This window comes from Ursus americanus, chromosome 5, assembly GCF_024610735.1.
Source record: "Ursus americanus isolate L20-20 chromosome 5, mUrsAme1.1.p, whole genome shotgun sequence".
NCBI classification, from domain to species: domain Eukaryota; kingdom Metazoa; phylum Chordata; class Mammalia; order Carnivora; family Ursidae; genus Ursus; species Ursus americanus.
In genome coordinates, this window is record NC_142131.1 from 38,009,102 (window position 1) to 38,028,277 (window position 19,176).

Consider the following 19,176-nt stretch of genomic DNA (forward strand, 5'->3'; position numbering starts at 1 on the left):
GATGGTTGTCGGATTTGATATTTTTTTAAAGAACATGAACCAGGATTAGAACATCATTAATACCTGTGAACAAGAACTTTAGATGAAGTAATTATTCTTTCTTCCTTCTGAATTAAGCCAAATTTCAGTTTGCTATCAGAAAGTATTTTTTTTCCCCAGGTATCTATTCTTAAACTCTTTTGGAGGTCCATATAGTACTTCCTCTAGGTTTTTAGGTTAATTTTCCATATCTGCAAGTAATTATGTATAATAATTTTTAATAGATTTTTGAGTTGATGCTACTTAGGTGAATATATCATATACTTTGTTATGGTATCAGCAAATATTTTTGCCTATGGCACCCTGTACTTATATACTTCAGTACTTTAATTTTTCCCATTGATTTATAATGGTACTTGATTTTTTTTACATATTTTAATCCTGTCATAAAGACATTTATAACTTTATTGTAGATGGAGATGAAACTGATATTTTAGAAGAAAAATTATGGAATTAGACTGCTAATTGACTTATTTCATGAATATTACAGTTTATCAAAATTGTCTTCTTTCAGTATACTTTTCACATTTGACCTCTATCATTAATCTTAATATAAAATTTTGAATTTACTGGTAGAATTGCATTTGCTTAACATTTGCATATCCATGTAGATTAAAGATATTTTACATAATGAAATAAAAAAGCTTGCTATTTTCAAAATTCATCTAGAAAGAGTTTCTCTTACTGAGGTGCATGTCAATTTCTAAAAGTACAATAAATAGGAAGTAAAAAGCGTTCTGTCATGAAAACTGGATAGCTGGGTGAAAAAAGGTGTTTTCTGTTAAATACCTTGAACAGTGACAAGTGAAATGATTATAATAGCCAATAATAAACCCATCTATATTAGTACTACATTTATTATTCCATCTAATTATTTTTATTGATGAAAAACCTATCAAGAGGGGTGTAAATGAAAGGAAAAGGTATAAAGAAGACTATGTTCTGCCCCGTGAGTTTTTGAATCTATCACCTTATGAGTAGTATGGTTCAATTTTTAAAACGTATTAATTTGCTGCTGTGCAAATACACATTTTTATATAGCAAATTAACTTTTACATTTTAAGAAATATGACAAAATAGTAAGTGAATATGAAACTCATTATTATGCATGGCTCTTTCTTACTTATCTATAAATGAAAATTTGTACTGTCCTAAATAATAGTTGAGGAACTTCTACTTGTGAAATTATTTTCCTTTGGCAAAGTGGATGGAAAAGATTTGGAAAAAAAAACACAAGTGCTGGCACAATTGACAGGAATGTTGGAAAAAATTTTTAAATGTTGGCATAAGAATTCTTTAAAAATTCTAAGTTACTCACATGTGAAATGAAAGTAAAAAAGCATCTGTCCTATTTTATGCACACTGACTTAAAAAAATGAACAATTATATTTAGCAAAGTATAAAGCTCTTTAAACTAAGGTATTCTGTCTGGCTTTTGGCGATCTTTATGTTATTTGTTCCACTGAATTAAAATATTATGTTTGAGTGCAAGCATACTTTGAAAAGCAGAAATTGCAGAGAGGAGAACATTCTCTTTTCCAACTCTGATGACCCTAGATGAAATATGAAATTTTTGAGAGACTAAACACTTCTAATATACTTGAGAGAACTTTGGATCTTGGCCTCATCTGTCATTCTGCCCATTTATTATTGAAATATTTCAAGAACCTTTGGACATGTCTTACTACAACATCTATTGTTCTGCCCAAGTTAGAGTAGTATATTGATTAGGTCTTTTAAGAATTACAACCATAGTGGTTGTTGGTTTTTTTTTAATTTTCCACATTTTATGTTTTTAATTCTACTACCAGATGTGGTTATATTTTCATGGAAAACAAACAAGAAGCTTAGAGTAATATGAAATTCTGTTTTGATTCCTTCAGAAATTAGTTTAAATCAGTGTTTTAAGGCCAACATGACATTTTCAGATTGTTGTCTGAGATGCTTTTATTGTGTCTTGGTGCTGGAAAAAACAATTGGCACTCTTACTCACATTTCAGTAAAATTATTGTTTTGCTATATGACTATTTATTGGTAGAATGTATTGCTTTTCATGCATCAAGTTATTAAAACAAAGAGTTCAACACATGGTTTCATTAATTGTGATGGAGATAGTCCATAGTGTACCTAATTTCCTTTGATCCTTTATGTTGAACAGTTCAGGCCGTGGTACTTGCCTTGATAATGAGCCTCCCAAGCGTGACTTTCTTTATCCAGCTGTGGCCCCAGGTCAGGTGTATGATGCTGATGAGCAATGCCGTTTCCAATATGGAGCAACATCCCGCCAATGTAAATATGGGGTAAGAAGTCTTAATCCGTATGTTTAGTCATTTATATGTGTTCTTTCATGACACAAATATTAAGTTAGGTTTTTACTGAGCATAGTTTACCTCTGATAACATCATTAATTTAAATATGGCCTTTGGCATACTGCTTTTTTTCTGATACCATTTGTCTACTATCTATTTCTAAATATTTGAGTAATCTTAAACAGGTTTCAAATGTCTTGTGAGGGATACGGGTAGAATTTTAATAATTTCTAATTTATTTCTTTTTTAAGTCCTGAGTTTATGATGCCAACTTTAGTTTGTCTTTTGAAATGTTATGGTTTTGAAAACTCCCCCCTCCTAGTCTTTTCTGGTTCTCTAATAATTGGGTTTAAGGAAATTTTCACATTGGCTAGGAGCCTTTATTTTAATTTATACTTTTTAGTACTGAGTCATTTCAAGTTGCTTCATTCACTGCCCACATTCTAACACAACAACTGAGTGGGGACAAGATGACATTAACCCAAATAGAAAAACAAGGAAAATTACTGTGGAAAAAAATGTAGGTTTCATAATTGACTCTTCGTGTCTGCCTAAAAAAGTGGGCTGTGGATGAAGCAACTTGAAATGACTCAGTACTGGAAAGTATAAATTAAAATCAAATAAATAATATTATATATATAATTAATAAGTTTTGAGAAAGAATCAGTGTTTAGTATAGAGACATATTCATAGTAGGTACACAGTGTAAACATGCTGAATGAAAATAGGATTTTTAAATGACAAGTTGTAAGAAAAATTCAGGTTTAAGACATAAGTTTAAAGTCTTGGTTTCTGTTTTCATGCAAATAGTGTTTAAAATCCCTTTATAAAAATAATAACAAAAAAAGAAATTCAGTTTTAAGGTAGATAATACTAAACAATATATTATTCCAATTATTCCTCTTGGGTATGGTACAAAGGAAAGTGATTCTTTAAAATATCCCCTCGGTGACAAAGATATTATTATTCATGGTAGGCTTTGGCAGCACATTTTGTGCAACAGATTTAAATATTGTGTGCAACTATCTAAATATCTAAAGCCTTGAGTAAAACTATGGTCTTTCTTGTCTCTCTGTACAGTACAGAGTCTTCTGTTATTATTTCTGTATGATTTTAGTTTCTTTTTTTCTTGGGCTGCTTTTTCCTACAGAAAATGTTGGTCAAATTTCAGTCATGGTCTTTTTATATACTTGTAGTTTAGTAGGTTGAAATTCATGATCAAATGAGATTACAGATTTTCTGTTATTCTTATCTATGATCTCATTTCTTTATTAGGAAGTGAAATAGTTAATCTCATTTTAGTTTTTTTATTAGAAATTGAGTTTTAACTGCATCTATGTATTTTCATATTAGATAATTTATATTATCAGTTTTGCAAGATCTATGAATGCATCTTTTCATTCTTCAATAATTAATAAAATTTTCATCCTGATTATCCTCTCTCTCTACCGGTATATCTCATTTATTTCAGACTAATTGATCTGAAGTGAAGTAAGAGAAATATTAATTGCAAACTTGTGTATTTTCAGTTTATGTTCCTTATATTTAGCTTTAAAAAAAAAAGATTTTTATTTGAGAGAGAGAGACAGAGAAAGCACAAGCAGGGGGAGGGACAAAGGGAGAAGCAGACTCCCTGCTAAGCAGGGAGCCCGAGGGGTGGGGGAGCTCAATCCCAGGACTCTGAGATCCCGACCTGAGCCCTAGTCAGACACTTAACAGCCTGAGGCACTCAGGTGCCCTCTTATATCTAGCTTTTAGATTCTGTTTCTTTATGTGTTATATTTATAAAAGCTTTTGTAATAGATATAAAATAAAATTTGGGAAACTTGGGGAAAGACATTAGCATCTTAAAATCCTATACAATTTCACATATTTTATCATTAATCTTTTCACTTTGATTTGAAGCAAAATGGTTTTCTTAGACTCATGTACTATATGAAAATGCATATGCTCCTTTTTTATAGACACATCATGTTTTATCTGGTGAATTCCTAAGGTTTTAAATGATTCTAAATACTACATTAGAAAACAGTCGTGGCTTTGAAAGTAGGAGTCTGGTCAGGTAAACAGGTCATACTTCAGGTAGTAGCTGAAGGGAAGACAGTCCAGCCCTGATTTAGCTAGCTGTCAAAGTGTAGCATCCTGAGAGGAACACTGAGCACAAGCACTGGAGGCTTAGAAGAGCACTGTAGCCTTTTAGTCAGGGGGTACTTCTGGTGTTGGAGCATCAGGAAATGATCCCTCTTTCAACTAGCATGTTTCTAATGATGCCAGGGAAGATTTTAAACAACTACAAGATGATATATTACTGCAGCGGTGATCAGCTTTCTCTCTCTTTCACTTGGGTTATCATGTGGTCATTGATGGGGTTTCCAGTGATTATATCTGTGGTTATAAAAAAAAATCTTGCTGGAATTCTTTGTGAGTAGGTTCATCAATATATATGTTAGTTATATTGGGGAATTTATGTGAAAATTTTCATTTTTTATTCAACTTCAGGAAGCACTTTCTACCCTTATCCTTGTATATCATCCGTGTATGTTTTCCAGGTATTCCTAAATTCCAGTAGAAGTAGTGAGGAGAACAAAACAGTAGACAGAGTAATATAGTTGTATAGTATAGTAATTTATAAATGATTTATGGTTTGTGGTATTTATGTAGTGCCTTTTTCTGAGATACTTCAGACTACTTTGATAAAAATTGTAATTACCTACTAATATTTTATAGATGGTGAAACTAAAATACAGAATGTGATTTACCTACCCCAAGGTAAAAACAAAAATTTAAAAAGGTCTCATTTACTGAAAATATACAGATATATTTTATTTAGGGAGATGCTTTTATCAATGTTCATCAAATGATGTCTTTTTCTAAATATCTTTAAAAAAGAAAAATAAAGCAAACCTCTCCGTCTTATCCAAGTCTTTTTTGGGAGAGAGGTGATCTGGAGAGCTTCCTTAAGCTTACTTTCAGGGTTTTAAATTCTCAGGTCTCACTGAGACCCTCAGTGTTGTATTTGAGTTTTATATTTTTTTACCCTGTGTAAATAGTCAGGACCTCCTCAAGGCAAGGTACAAGTACAGATGAGTAGCATACAAAACAAGATCCTACCAGATCATCTAAAAAATCTGTTAGCTGTATCAGCAAGTTCTAAGGGTGTCTTTGATGTGTTCGGGATGAAACTGCACTGCAAATAAAACAATATTCAGCTTGTACAAAAAAAGATTTTTTTTGCCTGTTTAGAGGAATATTGCTCCCTATAAAGTTCTGTAGAATCTATTGTCTCACTCCTCTTCCACTTCCATTTGTCTCCTCTTTCTTTAGCAGAGAATAATTATTAAAACTGGATTAAAAAACCATTTTACAATAATAATAATAAGTTTACACTTTGGAAGGAACTCACTAATGAGCCTATATATTGTAGGGGATATGGGTGATCTTTTGCCTGCTCTCTAAAAAGCACAGATTAATTCAAGACTCAATCTCAAACATAACTCTACATTTCTTTATTCTATTGCTATAAATCATATCCTAAACATTGTATTCATATATACTTAATGGTTCGTGTAGGTCCACAATATCCACTACATAATTTACTGGTTAACTGTCAACTGGTGATTGCTACCATGACACTTTTTAACAGAAATGGAAGGAAAAAAAAAAAAAAAGAAACCTAAAATTCACATGGAACCATTACAGACCCTGAATAACCAAAGTAATTTTGAGCAAGAAGACCAAAGCTGGCGGTACCATACTTCCTGATTTCAAAAGCTAATTATACAGCTACAGTAATCAAAATAGTATGATACTGCCATGAAAACAAACATATAGATCAATGGAATGGAGGCGAGACTAGAAATAAAGCCATGCATATATAATCAATGGATCTCTGACCAGTATGCTAACAATAACAATGGGGATAGGATAGTCTCTATCCTATTAGAAAATTGGACAGGGACGCCTGGGTGGCTCAGTCGTTACGCATCTGCCTTCGGCTCATCATGATCCCAGAGTCCTGGGATCGAGCCCCACATTGGGCTCCCTGCTCAGCGGGAAGCCTGCTTCTCCCTCTCCTACTCCCCCTGCTTGTGTTCCCTCTCTCACTGTCTCTCTCTCTGTCAAATAAAGAAATAAGATCTTTAAAAAAAGAAAGAAGAAAGAAAGAAAGTAAGGAAGAAAGAAAATTGGACAGCCACAGGCAGAAGAATGAAACTGGACCCTTATCTTATACCATACAAAAAATTAATTCAGAATGGATTAAAGACTTAAATATAAGACCCAAAACTATAAAACTTCTGGGAAAAAAAAAATTGAAAATCTTCTTGAGTTTGGCAGTGATTTCTTACATGTGACTTCTTAGATGGTTACATGTGACTAACCAAAAATATAGGCAACAAAAGCAAAAATAGACAGTTGGTACTACATCAAACTAAAAAGCTTCTGCACAATGAAGGAGACAGTCAACAAAATGAAAAGGCAACTTATGGAATGGAAGAAAATATTTGCAAATCATATATCTGGTAAAGGATTTATGTCCAAAATATTTAAGAAACATGTACAACTCAATAGCAAAAACCACACCCCAAATAACCCAATTAAAAAATGGGCAAAGAACTGAATAGCCATTTCTTAAAAGAAGACATATAAATGGCCAATAGGTATATTAAAAGGTGCTCAACATCACTAATCATCAGGAAAATGCAAATCATAACCACGATGAGCTATTACATCACACCTCTTAGGATGGTTATAATAAAAATAAACAAACAAAAGCAAATACAAAAGAAAACAAATATTGACAAGAATGTGGAGAAAAAGGAACACTTGTGCACTGATGGTGGAAATGTAAAGTGGTGCAGCACTATGGAAAATAGTATGGAGATTTCTCAAAAAAAAAAAAAAATAGAAATACCATAATGATCCAGTAGTCCCACTTCTGGGTATATACCCAAAAGAATTAAAATCAGCATCTCAAAGAGATCTATTCACAGTAGCTGGGATGTGGAATCAGCATCTTGAAGAGATATGTATACTCTCAAATGCATTGCAACATTATTCACAATAGCTCAGATATGGAAGCAACCTAAAATGTCATTGACAAACAAGTGGATAAAGAAAATGTAAGAACTTACAATGGAATATTATCCAGGCCTACAGAGATGGAGATTCTGACATTTGCGACAACATGGATGAACCTGCCAAGTGAAATAAGGCAAACAAGAAAGTACAGATACTACCATGGTACCACTTATATTCAGAATCGGAAATAGTCAAACTTAAAGAAGCAGGGAGTAAAATGGTAGTTACCAGGGGAAAACAAAACCTGGGGAAAACTGAAAATGAGGAGGTACTCGTTGAGGAATACAAAGTTCCGTTATGTAAGATGAGTAAGTCCTAGATGTGTACTGTACAGCATAGTACCTATAGTAAACAGTACTCAATTGTGTACTTAAAAGTTTGCAAAGAAGGTAGAACTTATATTAAGTGTTCTTATCACACGGACACACAAACACACACAATAATGATAATACAGAGGATGGGAGGAAGCTTATGGTGGTAATGGATATGTTTAGGGCATAGTGTGGTGATGATGTCATAGATGTATACTTACCTCCAGATTCATCAAGTTGTATGCATTAACTGTGTAGAGCTTTTTGTTTGTCAATTATACCTTAATAAAGTGGTTTGAGAGAGAGAGAGAGAGAGAGAGAGAGAGAGAAGGTGATTGCTCATGAAGAGGTAGATTTAAGGCCCAGGATAATATAAGAAAAATTTTATAGATCATAGCTTTGTTTAATTTATGGGAAATTTTTATTATCTATGAAGTTTGTTGCTGTTCACATAGACTTACAAATTAGCACATAAATGCATAATAGTATGTCGTACATTGTTATTACTTACTTTAATGTAGAACTGAACAATGTTTTATCAATGGATCATGTATTCCATATCCCAGATGGAAACACATGATCTAATACATGGTTTCACAATGAAACAATATTTTAAATAAAATTCTGCTCACCATTAACTATTACCTATGACCTTGAATTGATTGATAGATTTTACTCAGACACTGTTTCCAGTGAAGAGCAGCCAACTCGTTCTCTAAAACGTCAGATGGCGAAAGGTATGACAACCATGCAAAGTATTTTTTCTTTACCTGGCACCTGTCAGACATTCAGTAAAATTTTCCCTTTCTTCTATGAATATCTATGTCATCCATTATACCATTCCTCTACAGTTGATATGCTGGTAGTGCTGTAGGGGAATCTAAGTCATCTGCATTTGGGGAGCATATGAAGATATTCGAAGGGCCACATTGTGACTCAATCACATCCTTCAGTCTCGGCTCAAATGCATTTTCTTTTCAGACAGGCCTTTGGTCAATCTATAGACAAAGACTTCTCCCAGTTTTTCTCTTTCACATCATGTTTTTTATTTCCTTCAGAGCAGTCATTTCAAGCCATGATCGTTCTGCTTATTCGATTACTCATTAATTATTTAAATGTGATCTTCTATGTAAGGCTTTCCCTAAAAATTTTATCTAAAATTGTGTGTGCACACATGCACATATGCATGCACACACACACTCCCTGTCATTTTCCTTTCTTTATTTTTCTCCTTAACATTTATTACTTTTAAACATAGTGTATATAATGCTAAATCATCTTGTTTCTTTCTGTTTTTCCCACTAGAATAGATTTTTCCTTGGCGCAGAGATTTTACCTATTTCATTCCCTTTTCATTCCGTAACACATAGAACAGAGCCTGGCTCATGATAGGTGCTCAGTAAATATTTGTTGGAAGAATGAACTGATAATTATAATAGAACATAAGTTCCATGAGAATAGGAATCCCACCTGCCTTGTTCATGGCTGTTTACATAGTGAGTGGCATGATGCTTGCCTTATAGTACAAGCTCAAAAAATATTTGTTGAATAAATCAGTGAGAAGAATTATATGGTGAAGAGATAGTAGGCGGAATGCCTTTGTGACTTTTTTGTGTATTTGAAGAGCTGACAGAAGGCTAGTGTTGCTGTAGCTCTCAAAGCAAGTACCTTCTAAATGAGATAGAAAAACAGGTTAGGAGCCAAATCTGTGTGCACCTAATAGGCTGTGTTAAGATTCTAGGTTTTTATCTTAAGAGCAATGGGTAACTATTGAAGGTGTTTTAATGAATGAGACCAAGAGGGATATTAGTGTGCAGAAAATCACAGAATTTCTACAACATATTGTGTCTTAGGAAACCAGTATAATACTGTAATCCAGGGAAACCATGTTGGAAAATTGAAGACTTAATACAAAGTGGTCTATGTCCTCCTCCGTCTCCTTTTCTCTTCCCCTCCAAACACATTCTACACAGAGTACTAAAGCAACTCTCCCACAGTTGATATGCCCTCGTAGCAATGCCCTTGCTTTTCTGTATAAATGTAAATGTATTCTTTTTATACTGGAAGGTACTGCATCGTAACTCTGAGATGAAATGAATGAAAGTGTTTATGTATAGAAATTCCATAATTTTAACGTAAAGGTTGCAGAATCATGGGTATTGTGGTGGAAACAGAACATACAAAAAGAAAACATAACGTAACTTTGGGAATTTTAAGCCTTCTCATTCATTTTGAATCTTTCCAGGGGAAATGTTTTTGTGTCACACACTGTATTTTACTTACAAATCATCAGCTAAGGATTAATGAGAGAATAATCTGTAAGTGGTTAAGTATGCCATATTTGTTCCACACTTTATGTCATGACAGATTTTTAAGATCTAATATTAGAAATGGAAGATCACAAGGAATATATAGGTTTATATTATAAAACTGGATTTATTAATTTATGGTAACAAAGTACCTTGATATTCACTCAACTCTACTGAAATGTGCAAATTTTCTCACCTAAGGAAATCTACCCAGTAGGCCAATTTGTTATCAAAAGGTTGTTTGGTAAGCATAGAATTAAGATATAGGATGGTATAAATTATTTTTATTAACATGTTAATTAATAACTATAATAAGAATACCATCAAGCTGTATCTGCCTGAAGTATAGCTATTTGTAAGCAGAGTAATCTGCTGAAGATAAGATAGTTGAGTTGTCTAATCAGGGTATCCTCCCTCTGGAGAGTACTTAATAAAGCCTGACATATTTTGTCTCTCAGATTCAAGTTTTTAATGTTTTCATGCTTACTCCCTTTTGTTTATTATTTTATCACCATCAATTAGTTACGATTCAAGTCATTATTGCTTTCGACTTGAGAGTCATTCTATTAAAAAGACTTTATTAGTCTTTTTAGGGAATTGTTGGCTACCTACCCATTTTTTTTTTTAAGAGAAGCAGATAACTTGCGAAAGAATGATAGTGAAATATTTAGAAGTACATATAAGGGAAGTTTAAAGAAATAGAGTTTGAGTAGCCTATAAAAAAGAAGGCTAAATGTTGGCCTTAAAACCGTCTTCAGGCTTTGGGACATTTATTATAGTTTGATTGCTGGTAACAAATTGTTCTCCTTCCCTACCAAGAGCATGAAAAAAAACACAGTTGTCTTAATTTTTACAGCTGGAAGGTTGTAGATCAGGTAGTAGGAAGAATTTCAAGTTATTAAATATTGGACTGTTGCACTGAAGGAGATTGTAGAACCACTTTCCTGGCAGATTTTAAGGTAGTGTAAATATTCTACAGTGTGGTTTGATACAGAAATAATATTCATATAATTATTTTAGCACTTCAGTATTCTTTTGGAGTCCAAACATATCTACTTTTTAGGCATATCCTTAACAAGAAGTTGATTTGTTTTTATTTTTCTTAAATTTCAACTCCAAATTTTAGGGACATAATTGCTTATATTCTTAAAGATCACTCGTTTTTACTTTGGGTTTGCTTCTTAGAGGTATTTTTCAAACCATTTAGTCATTTTTTTTGATCTCTTCAAATTGTTAATTATTTAACTTGCATTCCTAGATTCGTTTTTTTATACATATATATGTATGTGTATGTATTTGTATGCATATATACATATATAACAAAAATATATGTCTTTCTAGGATCTCTTGTATTTAAATTACTTACATAACAGGATTAACCTATTTAAAGCTGAAAATAAGGGTACATTATTCTCTTTCTTCAGATGGCTACTAAACACCTGGAGCCAGGCCATGGGATCACCATATGTTGGTTTTCAGTTTTCCTTTGTGTGATACCATGATAAGTAACCTTTCTAATCACTGATGCTCCTTTGTGACCTCTTCAGGCTCTGCTCTCCCCCTTGGCCATCAGGATCCTTTATTGCAAACAGCTGTTGAGAGATGTTACTGATAGGGTAATGAGGACAAAAAAATGTTTCATATTCAGAAACAAAGACCCAAGATGGCATAGGGTTTAGGGTTTCCCAAGGGCGGAAAATATGTGTATGTTTCTTCTATGATCCTTACATTTATTTTTAAAAAATTTAAAAAAACAAAAGCCATCTAGCATTAAAGAGCCTGTTTTCTCTTTGTATACTGTTTTACTTCTTTAATGATATCATAATTATAAAATGGTTTGGTAATTTTATGATATCTCTTTCCCCCTGTGTAAACTGCTAATTTTAATTTTCTCAGGTAAATCAAAGGACTCTTCTTCCCATTTTTAGTATCTTGTAAGAGCTATATTTATGAAAACATAGTTACAAAAACATTAGGAGAGATGATTCCAATTTCTTTTATTATTTTGAAAGTCTTTTTGAGTGTAAAATAATCAGTTATTCTATTCTGATCAACAAAGATCTAGTCCAGTTTTCTGAATATCAGATACATTATTTTACTTTAGATAATTACTTTAAAGCTACAAGCCTTATATGTATTTTTATTATTATATTTGCAATTTTTTATTGTTAATGCTTGTAAATAGTGTCATTCATTTTAAAAATCAAATAGACTAGAATCTGGGAGTGGATATTAAAATTTTAAATAAGTAGGACTATTTTAAATGTCTTGTCTCTTGGAAGACCATGGAATACTTTTGAGGAGTATGTTAACAGTATCTTTTTTTAAAATCCAAATGCAAGGTATTGTTATGTTCAAAGGTTCCAATAATAATAATACATAAGGTGATGTCTAAGCTCATATAATGAGTGTATATGTTATGTATTAGTACATGATAATAATTAATTTGGAGATACCTTCCTTTAAAATATGAGTAAAGGATAAGAGGGTGTTATGAACATTGAGTGAGATTTTTTTATTACATTAGAATACAAGTAAATGTTTTCTTAATGGCTAGTGACTTTATTCAATTGTTGTACATTTAAGAGAAATGGGAAAGTAGTTTAGTTGTTTGAAGATATTTTGGGCATTTATATCAGATAGAACTGATTCAAATCCAGGTTTAGTTAGGATTGAAGCAAATTGCTAAATCTTTCTGAACCTAACGTTTCTCACACTTTCCGAGATTTTAGTGATGATTAAGTGCGATACAAATACGAATATGTCTTGCACAGTAGTTGACTGTGTACCCTGAAAAGTGTTAGTTCCCTTTTTTAATTTTTTTTCCTGCCTGCAACACTGCTGCTAAGAAGTTGTGAAGTGTATGCTTTAGTATCTTCTTCAGTAATGGGAGATACAGTTTTATTTCATCATTTTTCAGTTCAGACTTTTGGAAGACTTTTCTATACATTGAACTCATATCTTCTCCTGGCTTTTACCTGTTTATTCAAATGACTTCTCTTCTAAGTCGGCATGCATATTTTGTCTCCAGTTCTTTATATAACTTGCTTTTTTATGTCTAGGAAAAGACTTTCAGTTTCAAAAACATGACAAACAGTAAATACGATCACTTTTCCAGGTATAAAAGCAGAAAATGCCAGAGCGATAAAACGAGTAAAACATAATTAAATATCATTTATTTAGCTATAACATGTGTTTCTGTGATGAAAAGACACATGGATAAATTAACAGACTGTGGAATGATGCCAGTATAATGCATAAGTCTTTTTTTTTTTTTTTTAAAGATTTTATTTATTTATTCGACAGAGATAGAGACAGCCAGCGAGAGAGGGAACACAAGCAGGGGGAGTGGGAGAGGAAGAAGCAGGCTCATAGCAGAAGAGCCTGATGTGGGGCTCGATCCCACAACGCCAGGATCACGCCCTGAGCCGAAGGCAGACGCTTAACCGCTGTGCCACCCAGGCGCCCCATAATGCATAAGTCTTGTTTGTTCATATGTGATTGTTTCCTAATGCATTAATGTTGTGGACTTCAGGTAAGCTTTCTCACAAAAAGAATTATATAAACTCTCAGGGAAAAAAAAAACGTCAAGTCCAAAGAAGGGTCTTTATTGAACATAGTAGATCACTTAGTGGCTCCATTCCCAAAGCCTTAAACAATCTATTAAAATCATGAGGGCAGATGAAGAATCTGTAATTGTACATCCTTTATGTTATTTTTAAAAATTGACTGATAAAGAAGATACACCTTGAATTCAGTTCTTAATTTTTATGAAAATGGTGTCTGTTGGAGGCAGATATCCTCAAAGACCTACATCTGTAAGAAGAAAGCATTACAACCCAGGGCTTAAGGCTACACAGGATCAACTGACTGGGGTGCTGGGATCAAATGCAGAGATTTAACAGTGCAAAGTTTTCTGGCTATGAAATTATCTAGGTTTTCAGTGGTCTGCTCCAACTCTATTTTTCCCATAAATCCTGTTTTCTTTGTAAGTGGTTTTACAGAATGCAGGGGTTTTCACAGAATGCATTTATTATGTTTCAGCAGAAAGCTTATGTATATCAGAACAAAAAAAAGGAAGGTAGGGGTATGCCAGAAATGAGGAGTTTTAGTTCAAATGGCAAGCTGGTGAGCTGATGTTTTCCAAGTTAGGGACATCACCTTGGGTATGAGGTAAGGGTCATTTCTACTACGAAGAAATACCTAAATGGAAATGACAAGTAAGCTAAACGGAAATGTCTGCCCTTTGCTTTGGATGGGGAAAAATAGCTCACACGAGAAATTGAAGCTCTAGGCTTGTGCCTCACATAAGAACAGAGTATGACTTTGCACAGTCTCCGTGCATGGTGCTGACCAAATAGATCCACACGAAAACTAGTGAAAGAAAAAACAAGTGAAACCTTGGGATATATGACAGAAACAAATGCACAAAGCTACACTTCTGCAACTCCGGAAGCACAGGATGCTCCGTGAAAAAACAGGATTCCCTGAAGATAAGCTTGAAGAGAAAATAACAAACAACATGAGGAAACAATCCACCATGACGTGAACAAGCAGAAAGATTAGCACCCCAATTGAAAAACATACGGTAAATATGAAAAGAATTTAAGAGACATGGTGGTTAGAACAACAATATCCAATATAAGTTGAATAGAAGTTCTGGAAGAATGGGAAAGTCGTATATTACAAAACGTTTATAATATACCACTCATTATATAACTATAATTATACATATTATATAAATTACATAACTAATAATTTTTCAGAATCAAAGAAAGATGTAAATTCAAAGCATGAGCCCCAAGTAGATAAATAAAAGAACACAGAGATAACAGTGGTGAAACTGCACTATAGCCAAGACAAACTCTTGAAAGCAGCTAGACTTGATCACAAAGAAACGGTGATTAGACTGACAAATGATTTTTCAATCAGTGAACTTAATACCTTCAAATGCTGAGATAACATAAATGTGAGCCTAGAATTCTATATTCAATCAAAATATCATATTAAAAGTGAGTGTAAAATAAATATATTTCAAAACAATGAAGAACTAGAGCCCCCTGGTGCCTGGGTGGCTCATTCAGTTAAACTTCCAACTCTTGATTTCAGCTCAGTCATCATCTCAGGGTTGTGCGACCGAGCCCCATGTCAGGCTCAGTGTTCAACAGGGAGTCTGCTTGAGATTCTGTCTCCCTCTCCTTCTGGCCCTTCCCCCTCCTCCATCTCTCTAAAATAAATAAACCTAAAAAAAAAAAAAAAAAAGGAACAAGAGTCTCTTTCTAAATTAACTCTGAAAGGATGCATATCAAAAAGAAAGAATTTGAGTTCAGAGGGTAGTGCTGGGACATAAGAAACAATTGATAAACACATTGATATGTTTTAAAAAACACTGATTATCAAGTTTTGGGCAGTGAGTGGTTCACAAGCTTTTAGATTTTTGTAGGCAAGGGAAATTTCTCCCTGAAAATAAGCAAACAACACACGAATGTCAACTTTTAATTTTGCCAAGTAGAAACATTTTGTCAAGACTGCCATTAACACACACACCCTGCTCTCAGGGACCTTACAGTTTATTGTAACACCTAAAAAGTAAAAAGAATAAAACTAATAAATAAGAGTCTGCTAAAATAAGAAATTTAGTTTTATGAAAAAAATCTAACCACATTGATATCACTCTTCTAGTTTTGTAACAGAATATTAAAAACTCCATAGAGCAGTACCAATCTGTGGCATTGAGCTATGTGTCTGATCATACCCAACCTTCTCCCTGGTTCCTGTAAATTCTTTGATAGTGTTATTTTTTCATTACACTAATACAATGCCTGGTGAATAGTAGATGCTCAAGAAATATTCTTGAATGAATGAGAAATAATGTTTTATTTTTCCAGGCAGTCCTCCCAATTGGTTAGAAGTTGGGCCCATGAAATTAGAGAGTCCATTTCCAATTTTCAGTGTCATGTAACAGAAATTTCCCTTGGTAAAGATTGTTGATAACTTCACTCTCCTTCCTTAAACTGAAGGGCAAGCACAAAGACCAAACTTCCTCCTACAGAGTTTTCCCAAAATAAACTGTAGGGTTAGAGAAGGGAATCACCATAACACAGCCAGTGGTTTATTAGTTCATAGAAGTCGTAAGAGTAATCTTAATAAATCTTAACTTCTATAAAGAAATATGAGTATGTGAAAGAGAACTGTGTTCTTCTAGAGCTAAGCTGGTGGGTAGTCAAAAACATCATCAATCTCTCTCACTGATTATACTCCATCATCTTATTTTATTTAGGGATATTAATCCATCTACTATGACGGTTGTTATACAAATTTCCCAAGAGCCCAAAAATTTCAGAATGCATTTAACCTACTAGTGAACCAGCTTGGGACCCACCTTAGGGTGCTTATTTGGCAACTGAAATACTTATGTATATACCCATGCAAATGTATCATCTATGCTCTACGATCCAGCAGTTTAAAGAAGGGTATTTCTGAATGTATGAAAATGTTCTCTAGGTGCCTGGGTTGGCTCAGTTGGTTAAGTGTCTGGCTTTTGGTTTGAGCTCAGGTCATGATCTCGGAGTCATCGGATTGAGCCCCATGTGGCACTCTGCACTCAGCATGGAATCTGCTTGAGATTCTCTCCTTCCCCTTCTCCCTCCTCCTCTGCACATCCCCGCCCACTCATGCGCATGGTGTCTGTCTCTCTCTAAATTAAATAAATAAAATCTTTTTTAAAAAGAAGATTGTTCTCAAGTTCTTTCAGGAACTGTGCCTCTTGCTATCTTAGTATAAAATAAAATTTTCTTAGTTTTTATCTTTCAAATGAGTATTTTTTTTTATCTTGGGAAATCTTAACTGAGATGTCATTGATCTTTATTATTCAAGTTGACATTCTAGATAAGAGATCCATTTGAAAACTCTTCAGAGCCTTTTCCGAGACTAGTTTAACATCTTGGGAGTATTTCCTAAACATAGATTTACAGTCCCATGCTTTAAACAGTAATCTGTGGGAAGTTAATGCCCTAGCAAAATTCCAATCCCCAGGAGCCCACTAGGTAATAAAGTCCTGTTAGCAGTGGGAAACTACCTTTCAAAATGTGTTATTCTCTATAGTATAAGAAGGCTCTATCAAGCGCTGTACTGTGAATCTTGAGATTAAAGTTTTGGAAAAATATCTTGAGCGTTTGCCATTTGGGATAGAGCTTTTCAAGGCACTTTTGGCAAAAAGAGTTTCTGTAAGTTGACCTCATAGTATGTTTTCCTAATAGATGCAATGAACATCGTCCCTTTCAATGATAGAATTTTCATTTCACAGTTCTGTCTAAACTTCAGGCTTCTTTTACTTCTGTCTAAAGTAGATTTAGACTTAATAAAAATCATTAAAGATCAGGAGTATAGTCCAGGATCATGGATAATTTTTTTGTAATCTCTTAATACATTTTTTAGCAATGTTTCTCTGTTTTAGTGAACATATTTTTCTTTGAATATAGATATTTTTGATGTATGGGATAGTATTTTAAGACCCTAAAATGTTAGTCCTACTGTTTTTCTAATATTAAACTGAAATAATATATTTAGGAACGTATATTAAGAAACCATCTCCTATAGGAAAGGAACACTAAAATAGTATAAATAACGTTCTCATAAAACAGAAGCTGAAATTTTGAAGAAAGTAGATTCTGTAGTACATTAAGTTGTAAGAACAGGAAAATTATCTTTATATTATGATCTACAGTACATGTTGTTTATCTTTTGTAATGTTTTAACTCTCTTCTGGCTCAGTAGTTCTCCAAATAGAGTTTAAAGTAGATTATTAAAGTTAGTGAAGTAGATATAGAGTAGATTTATTCAAAAACATTTCAATAGTCTAATAGAGGGGTGCCTGGGTAGCTCAGTCGGTTAAGCATCTGCCTTTGGCTCAGGTCATAATCCTGGGATCCTGGGATCGAGCCCCGTGTGGGACTTCCTGATCAGTGGGGACAGTGCTTCTCCTTCTCCCTCTGCCTCCTCCCCACCCCTGCCACTCACGGGTGAGGCTCTCTCTCTCTCTGTCTCTCTCAAATAAATAAATAAATAATGTTTTTAAAAAAGTCTAATAGAAATTATATGTCTTCTTTTGTGCCTGGTGAAGGGAGCATCCTAAGGAGGAGCCCAAAGAGATTCCCTCAATGTTATATCCTGTGGGGCATTTCCACGGTGAACCAGTGAACTAAATATGTTACCACTTCATTTCTGAATTGTGTTTATGTGACATAAGTTTTTATAATGATGTTTTGAGAGTAAAAAGAGCAGTTGGTGAATAATAGCAATAAAAGTGAATGTTATACATAATTTTATCTTTGCACTCCAGATTAATGTATTTTTATTGCAAATATGTATTTTATACTAAATGGTTCTAGTTTAATTTAAAAACTTGTACTATCAGTAATGACGCTAGTCAGTGATCTTATATAAAAAGAAATATAAAAAGAAATTGAAAAATTTGAGTATTTTCTTCAAAGAAATCATAGTAAAGAAGACAAGACAGACCCAAACAACATCTGAAATATGTCAGTTGTGAAAATGACACATAAATAGCAACATTTGTTCAAAACCACATTTCCTTTTCATGCAGGTGGGCTACACTGATGATCTGCAAATAACATTGCTAGATTGTTCTTTATGAATTTTAGAAATTACTCCCTGTCCTTGCCCATGGACTCTTTTTTTTTTTCTTTTTGAAATGGTCTTTGTTTGACTATTACAGTAAGTCTAACTGTATTAGTAATTGGTAAGTTTGTACAATTGTATATTCTTGAAGGTAATAAAAATATTTCCTTTCTACATATTCATCCATTCTCCCTACTCTTCTATAGCAATGAAATTTTTTTTTTAAGAATTCCTTTTTAAAGATTTTTTATCTTTAAGCAGTCTCTACACCCAGTGTGGGCCTCGAACTTACAACCCCGAGATCAAGAGTCCTGTGTTCTACTGACTGAGCCAGCCAGGTGCACCAGTTCATTAGTGAAATTTCTGCACATTATTTTTTAAAGATCCTAATTAAAAAAAACTAAGACATTCTTTACCCACTAAAATAAGAATTATAAAAAAAAATATTTAAATGATTCTGCAAAATGGGTAACACATCTTGCATAAGAA

General features: G+C 33.4%; 1 protein-coding gene across 1 annotated transcript in view; it reads left to right on the forward strand.

Annotated features, from left to right (window-relative positions):
• The window catches only part of ADAMTS6 (ADAM metallopeptidase with thrombospondin type 1 motif 6), a 290,816-nt gene that overhangs the window by 173,150 nt on the left and 98,490 nt on the right, over window positions 1-19,176 (forward strand). The window contains exon 11 of the mRNA XM_045794264.2: window positions 2,198-2,339. Coding sequence (XP_045650220.2) covers window positions 2,198-2,339 — 142 coding nt within the window. The remainder of the gene's footprint in view (window positions 1-2,197; window positions 2,340-19,176) is intronic.